This window comes from Oryzias latipes, chromosome 6 (genome assembly GCF_002234675.1).
Source record: "Oryzias latipes chromosome 6, ASM223467v1".
Taxonomy (NCBI): domain Eukaryota; kingdom Metazoa; phylum Chordata; class Actinopteri; order Beloniformes; family Adrianichthyidae; genus Oryzias; species Oryzias latipes.
In genome coordinates, this window is record NC_019864.2 from 15,579,522 (window position 1) to 15,587,999 (window position 8,478).

Sequence of the window (8,478 nt, forward strand, 5' to 3'; positions counted from 1 at the left end):
GGGTGGATGTTAAAATGCAAATGCAATCCCCTCTTTGCATTTTGGTTTTAATTATGACACAGAATAAGCGGTTTTAGGTATAAAATGAAAAAGCATTTTGAAATATTGCTTTTTCTTTTTAATTTTGAGTCAAAAAATGCAGCTACATTTTGAAAATTAAAAAGCATTTCTGTTAATCCATTTTAATTGTCAAATTAGACATTTTTTAAATGAATTATGCTACACATTTACCAGGGACCTTTTTGAAAATGAAATTTCAAATACCATTTTCTTTATCATTTTAATTAAGTGACAGAAAAAGCTGGGTTGAAGTATAAAATGATAAAGCATTTTGAAGTATTGCTTTTTCTTTTTAATTTTGAGTCAAAAAATGCAGCTTCATTTTGAAAATTAAAAAGCATTTCTATTAATCCATTTTGAATGTCAAATTAGACATTTCTAAATGAATTATGCTACACATTTACCATGGAACGTCTTGAAAATGAAATGTCAAATACCATTTTCATTTTAATTTTAATAAGTGACAGAATAAGCTGTGTTGAGGAAGGAAATGAAAAAGCATTTTGGTGGTTTGCTTTTTCATTATATTTTTGAGTCAAAAAATGCTTTTTCATTTTGAAAATGAAAAAGCATTTCTGATTTTGACTTTGCTTTTTATTTATTCTACATAATCGCTTCCATACTAGGGGACTTTTACGCAGCTTAACTTTATGGTTACTTTTGATTTTGTCGCCCCCCCCCTGTGGGATTTGACGAGAGCGCAGGTGAGAATTGACAGAAGGGTCATGTGATCTTTGGGGGGCCAATCGTCAAAGAGCTTCAGGTTCGCCAAGGTACACCTGATCATGCGGGAAAGCTGATGTCTTTGCGTTCGGTCCTGCGGCTCCGTGATAAACCAAACTATTAAAAAAAGGTTCTCAGACAGTAACGCGATGTAAATTCAACTTTGTTGGCAAAGTTTTCAACTACACGACGGAGAAGCATAAGACTTAGCTTCATGGCTGTGATTGTGGTTGGTGTCATATTGCTTTGTTCCGGGTTGTTATGGAACAGGACTTTCCTCGTAACCGGTAAGGATACATCATGACATCGATATATTTAGTCAGGTGGAAACTTTTCTTTTTCTTGTCCTTAAGGTTTATTTCTGGAATAATTGTGCAACGCGGGCAGATTTTTAGTTCTGTGCGGTTACACGGCGTTAAGGTCAGTGCACGTGTGGTCAAAGGATCGCAGTCACTCAGGCAGTCACCTGAGACCACTGTTGCCTAGCAACGGGACCAAGTCTGAACTTCGGCCCTGATGCTCTTGTTTAAATAGCAAGGAAAAGAAAAAGCACATTTAAACTAGTAGAAATTGGTTTAAGTATGTGCTGAACACATGGGTATCACAAATTTCGAATATTTAATTTAAAGGAAAATCCTGAATTAGTTTAAAAGACAATTGGAAAGACAATTTCACTAAGTTGTTTGTTTGTTCTTTTAATGTGATTGTGTGTCCTGTAAAAGGGAAAATTTGAACTGCTTGCATTTGTCAGCATGCTTAATGCTGTGTCAAGGCTTCACTGTGTATGCAAAGTTTTTAAATAAAATTAAATATGTGTTCACATTAAACACTAAATAAAAATCTGCCTTTTTGTTTTCTAACCCCTTCAAGTTTAAAAACTCATAAAATCTCTCAACGATGTTCAGAGTTTTAATAAATGATTTCCTTTGGAAATTAGATTTTTGTTTGCAAAAGTGACAATGTTTGTGTGTTCTTAATAAACTTAAGATCATTTCCTTTTGTAGGCCAGAGCTGTGTGAATGAAAGCCAATTTGAGGAGCAAGTGGTGTATGTGGGCCAGCGAGCTCTTCCATATCGGCTGCAGTGCCCTCTAAAATCTGTTCCACCGCAGAGCTCGGCCCAGATTCAGATTACATGGCTGAAGGACTGCCGGGGGCTCCCAAGTCAGGTCACCCAAACTTTTCTCGACTTTCCCAGCATCCGCTTTGAGGATGAAGGAAATTACACTTGTGTGGTACAGGACAACAGCACAGCATCCTTCACTGTGCACCTCAGAGTGAAGGGTGAGTCATATCATGTTTTCAAGGGGAAAATGAATTTCCAATATCAGATGTTTGTGTTAGGATTACATAACTGTAACTGTGGGGGGGGGGGGGGGGGGGGGGTGCCATCCAGTGGCAGTCATTATAAAAAGCTTTATTGTCTAAAGGTCTAAAATGAGTTTACTGTGAATAATGCTGGTGTGTCTTTGCAGAGTCTCAGTGTGCCAAACCCCCTGAGTTCAAACCCAGTGAAGGCTCAAGCAAACTTTGGGGTAGGGTGGGCTCTGCCGTGAAGCTGAACTGCACCGCCCTCCTCTGGGACTCATCAGAGGAACAATGTGACCTGACGCTGCAGTGGCACAAAAATGGCCAGCTCCTTAGCAACCACACATACAACACATCATCATGGTCATTTTCAGCTTTTAGAATATAAGGTTATGCTTGTATATCTTCTTTGAAGTGAATGTTGCTAACAGAGGTTTTTGTCCTCTTTTTTTTCCAGGCCATCTGGTGATGGTCAACTGATGGTATTTAGTCTGTTAGAGATCATCCTTAAAGAGCCAGAGGACTACGGCGTTTACAGCTGCACAATGAAGAACAGTTCATTGGACTTTGTCATACAGAATTCCGGTAAGATAAGTTCGGATGTACTGAAGAGTTTAAAGACCCAGTCGGAGGATTTTTTAAATCTTTTTTTTTTCTAAGCGTTCCCCGTCTGCTTTTAATCATGATTATGTGGTTTTTAGCCACCATCAATAAACCTGTCTTTGTCTAGGACATAGTTTCTTCAGAGCGGTAGTAGTGCAGCCCCTCATAACCTAAACCTAATACTGGAGCTATCCAGCTGTAGAGTTTTGAGCCAGATGACAGCTCAGAAAAGGAAAATGAAGACGTACATACATCTGTCTGCAAACAGATGCATCAGAAAATGGAGTGGAGCTGGAGGCTTGTAGCTTGCCGTTTGTAGATTTTACGTAAAACCTACAAGCTTTTTCAAACAGCATTTTTTTAATCTACTCTTAATTCATAATGATTTGAATAAAGAAATACTCAGAAATTCCATTTTGAGCTAAATAGTCTTTATAGATGTCCATCAGAAAAATGCCACAACAGTTTTCCTCAGAGTGGCTCTTTAACTTCCATCATCATAAATTGTCACAAATAGTCTACTTTTGAAAAATGAGTGCATCCCTTTCCAGAGAATTGAAATATGTTACTTTAAAAGAAAAGCTTCAATGAAAAGGAAAACTGAATAATTTTATGCTGTTTTTTGGTTTTTCTTCCATGCGGCGTCAGACAATCCCAGCCACACAGCTGCTGTTATTGCAGCCGTCGTCCTCCTCATCCTCTTAACTGTCGCTGCTGTTGTTTACTCTCAGTGCCACCTGAATATCAAGCTCTGGTACAGGAACCTGTATGGAGATTATGAACTTAATGGTAAGGATTCTGTAGAAGTCACATGCTGAAGTTGCTTTGTCCTTTTGTCCTGTATAAACCTGTGCTGTGTTTGTAACCTCACAGATGGAAAATTATACGATGCTTACATTTCATATGTGAACAATGACGCTGACAGAAAGTTTGTCAACTTTATTCTCAAACCTCACCTGGAAAATCAAAGTGGATACAAAGTTCAACTCTGTGACAATGATATTCTACCCGGAGCAGGTAAGACCTCAAAAAAAGTTTGGGTTCAAAACGTTCTGCCTTTGTTACAGTTTTTCTTTAAAAAAAACACATTTGTTTGTTTTTTTCAAGTCTCAGCTTTTTTTTCCTTATTGTTTTGTCTTGTATGTGCCCCCCCCCCAAAAAAAAATCTACCTTTCATATTTTTTTATTTTTTTTTTACCTTACCCAGAACCTTCTGCAGAGCTCCTAATGAACATGAGTCGCTCCAGGCGTCTTATTGTTCTCCTTTCTCATGCCTACCTGGAGCAGGACTGGTGCTTCAATAATTTCAGGTGAGACTTGCAAAGGTGCATTGAAACAAAAGACAAACCTAAAAGCTGCTGCTGAAATCAACATTTTTTTAAAATGATTGCATTATAAAGATTAGCCACTGCATGTCAGTGTTGCTGCTGTTGTATTTGTGATTACAGACAGGGCTTGCTGCACTTACTGGAGATATGTCAGCAGCCTATCCTCATCATGTGGGACGGGCAGTACAAGCAGATGAGTTCTGAGGTCAAGCAGCAGCTCGGTGCGCACCAGCATCGCCTCACCGTACTGACATGGAGGCACAACTCTGTGGTATGAGCCTCTGTGCATTACTGTTTACACACAACTTTTGAGAGAAACATTTATTTCTGCACCCAAGCTGCCATATCTTACTGTAAAAATGCAGCTAACTAGTAAAATACAGCAAAAAAATTGACGGGGTCAGAGAGTTCTACACTTTCAGGAGTGCCTGTTAATGGGTGTGATTATCAAAGAATGGGTGTGTCTGTATTTCCTGTTATTTGACTTTCAGAGGATTTAAATTCAAATGTTGCTACATGTAGGCTGGTGCTTGTTGCTAGGTGACATAAAGGTTTGCTTTTTTTCCCCAGCTTAGCCCTGCCCACTACAATTGACGTACATAACTGCAGGCAGGAACAGCACAGACAGTACTGTCTGTCAGTGGAAATAATTAACAAGTCAACGTCTGTTTGTTTGGTTGGTTGGTTGGTGGAAGAGCATGTCATAGTTCTTAGAAGTGTTCAAAAGAGGTATTTATGTTGACACTCAAAATATCAGGAAAATTTTGTTTTGGTTTTGTTGCTTCCTTTTTTTTAACAGATGTTAAACTCTAAAACTGTCAGCTTCTCGGTTTTAAACTAAGATCTGTGTGAAGAAAAATTGAGAAGCCTTATTTAAAAAAAAGAAGAAATGTAACTGTAAATATTATGCATTGTAAAAGCTCAATCTACTTTGCCTTTGACTGATCTGATATTAAGGGCGTAACAGTATACTAAAATCCCAATTAGGTTCAGAATTTCATAGGGCTCGATATGATACATTTTCAGTATTTTTTCGTTATAAAAAAAGGCAGAAAAAAATGTCTTGCAAAATGTATTTGATTTTATATAACAACGATAAAATTAACCTATGTAGGTGATCTGCTATATAAAATAATACAATTATTAGCTATCAGGAACCAAAAACTTTGGATGATTAACACTGGCCTGAAAAAAAACCCAACAATTTAACTTGCACATTTTTTTTTCTTGTAGACCTGATTTTTAGAGTCAGGTGAAGCCATTTTAAGGGCATTAACAGATTAGATGTGTAATCTGTGGCAATACGCTATCTTCGGGGGGTTGAACCTCCTGCGATGAGGTTTCTGACCGTGGTCGGAAAACTAGGGGGGGGAGATCCTATCAGAGCCTCCAGAGCGGATGCATAATAGAAGTAGTCTCCGTTCTTTTGGAGGAAACATTTTTTATTGCTGTTCCAGCAAACTGAGCAGCACACCCTGAACGAGCACACACACACATGCGCTGCCACGCTCTGCGCCCCCCCCCCAAAAAAAAAAAAAAAAAAAAACGAATACAAAACGGTACAGAAGTGAACCGAAAATGCTGTAATGAACCAGTTTGGTCAAACTACGTGTACCATTACGCCCCTATCTGATATTATTTGTATTTTTGGTGTCTAGATTCCTTCTTCTGTTTTCTGGAAGGAGTTGGCTTTAGCCATGCCTCGCCACGTCTTCTTTCATAAGGAATCAGCTGGTGATCCTCAGACTATGCTGCAGGATGACAAAGACCCCATGCTGACCCTTGATCCCGACTACCTGGACTGCCGCTCAGAAATCGACCCGGCAGGAGACCTGGGTAAGAGCTGCCGCCCCTTAAAAACAAGTATTTTTGTGACAAGCATTTAATAATTCGAATGATTTGTTGGAAAATGCAAAGAAGATAAATCTTGTGATTTCAATAGAAAGTTACATTTTGTTCAAAATGTTTGTGTAAAAAAAAACTTGACCTGCTCAGTTCTTGTATTAAATATAATATAGTCCTCAAAGTGAAATAGCATTTTTTATTATTTTGCAAAGCAAGAATATAAAGAGAAATTTGCAGATACAGTTGGGACCATAAATATTTGGACAGAGACACATTTTAATTTAGTTTCTGTACATTACCACAGTGAATTTTAAATAAAACAACTCAAATGCTTTGAAGTGCAGACTTTCAGCTTTTATTCCATGGGTTGAACAAAAAGATTGCATAAAAATGTGAAAAACTAAAGCATTTTTTAAACACAATCCCTTCATTTCATTGGCTCGTAAGTAATTGGACAAATGAAATAACTGAAAACAAAATGGTCATTACTAATATTTGGTTCACAACGCTTTGTTGGCAATGAGAGCCTGAAGTCTTGAACTCATGGACATCACCAGATGCTGGGTTTTCTCCTTCTGGATGCTCTGCCAGGCCTTTACTGCAGCGGCTTCCAGTTACTGTTTGTCTGTGGGCCTTTCTGTCTTAAGTTTAGTCTTCAACAACTGAAATGCATGCTCAATTGGGTTAAGATCAGGTGAATGACTTGGCCATTCAAGAATATTCCACTTTGCTTTAATAAACTCCTGAGTTGCTTTGGCTGTATGTTTTGGGTCGTTGTCCATCTGTATTATGAAATCCCGCCCAATCGGTTTGGCTGCATTCACCTGGATCTGTGCAGTCTGTCTCTGAACACCTCAGAATTCTCTGGGCTGCTTCTGTGTCACGTCATCAATAAACACCAGTGTCCCAGTGCCACTAGCAGCCATGCACGCCCAGACCATCACACTGCCTCCACAGTGTTTTACTGATGATGTAGTGTGCTTTGGATCATGAGCTTCTCCACGCCTTCTCCATACTTTTCTCTTGCCATCATTCTGGTAGAGGTTGATTTTGGTTTCATCTGTCCAAAGAATGTTTTTCCAGAACTGTGCTGGCTTTTTTAGATGCTTTTTAAGCAAAGTCCAATCTAGCCTTCCTATTCTTGAGGCTTATGAGTGGCTTGCATCTTGCAGTGCACCCTCTGTATCTATTTTCAGTCAGTCTTCTTTTTATGGTAAACTTGGATATTGATACGCCTACCTCCTGGAGAGTGTTGATCACTTGGTTGACTGATGTGAACGGGTTCCTCTTCACCGTGGAAATGATTCTGCCATCATCCACCACTGTTGTCTTCTGTGGACGTCCAGGTCTTTTTGCGTTGCTGAGTTCATCAGTGCTTTCTTTCTTTCTCAGGATGTACCACACTGTTGATTTTACCACTCCTAATACTGTAGCATCTGGCATGGGTTTTTTTCTGTTTTCTCAGCTTAATGACAGCTCCTTTCACCTGCATGGAGAGCTCCTTTGACTGCATGTTGTCTGTTCACAGCATAATCTTAAAAATGCAAACACGATTCCTCTAATCAACTCCAGGCCTTTTATCTGCTTCACTCGTAATGACATAACAAGGGAATTGCCCACACCTGCCCATTCAATAGCATGGAAGTCAATTGTCCAATTACTTACAAGCCCATGAAATGAAGGGATTGTGTGTAAAAAATGCTTTAGTTTTTCACATTTTGATGCAATCTTTTTGTTCAACCCATGGAATAAAAGCTGAAAGTCTGCACTTCAATGGCATCTAAGTTGTTTTATTTAAAATTCACTGTACAGAAACGAAATTAGAATGTGTCTCTGTCCAAATATTTATGGTCCTGACTGTATATTGGTGAAACATCGTGTTAGATTTTTGATATTACTGTTGTATTCTCAAAGTTCAAGCACTCCCCTTACTGACAGAATGGAAAATGTTTTTCCCTTCTTGACATTTGTAGCATTTCTTTAGTTTTTTGTTTCTTTGTGGAGAATATAGTTCTTACATTGATCTTCTACCTTCTTCCTCTTTACTGACACAAGGCAATATGGTTGGTAATTCTCAGTGTTTGTTTACAACTCATAATGAAAGTGGGCTTGATTTTGTTGTTTTTTTGGACAAAAATTTCGTTTTCAGGTGTCCGCCTGCCTGTGTACAGGGCTCTCGCCTGTAAGGCACCCGTCCTTCCTGCTGCACCACTTAAAGCAGTGGAGCCAAAACCTTCTGACTTAGACGTGTCAGATCTGGGATCACGCAACTATGGAGCACGCTCAGACTTCTACTGTCTGGTCACTGAGGACATCTGATCCGCACTTATCTTAAAATAAAAAGTAAAGACTGCAAAGTCCTCCACTTTTCAATTTTCAATTATAAAATTGCTTTTCTCAATTGTACAGATTTGTGTAATATCTACTTAAAAATGTTTTAAAGTGACAAACTGTTTAAGCATGTTCTTTTGGCTCCAACAGACTGCAGAGAAACTGAAATAAAAAAATTACTCAAGTCTTGTTTTTTTTTATTAACAGGTGTCAATAACAGCAGAGTTAACAAAGATGTATATTTAACCATGAAAAGTGTAATAAGATTCATTTATCCTGCA

The 8,478-nt window shown here is 38.6% G+C and overlaps 1 protein-coding gene across 1 annotated transcript; it reads left to right on the top strand.

Annotated features, from left to right (window-relative positions):
• The first annotated feature begins 803 nt into the window (after positions 1–803).
• On the top strand, positions 804–8,381 carry sigirr (single Ig and TIR domain containing). Its single transcript, XM_023955743.1, has 10 exons — positions 804–1,070; positions 1,788–2,066; positions 2,258–2,453; positions 2,548–2,675; positions 3,342–3,482; positions 3,567–3,710; positions 3,901–4,003; positions 4,142–4,292; positions 5,680–5,857; positions 8,016–8,381. Exons 1-10 carry the CDS (start codon positions 998–1,000, stop codon positions 8,183–8,185), a joined length of 1,563 nt encoding a protein of 520 aa, XP_023811511.1. The 5' UTR covers positions 804–997; the 3' UTR covers positions 8,186–8,381.
• Positions 8,382–8,478: the final 97 nt, after the last annotated feature.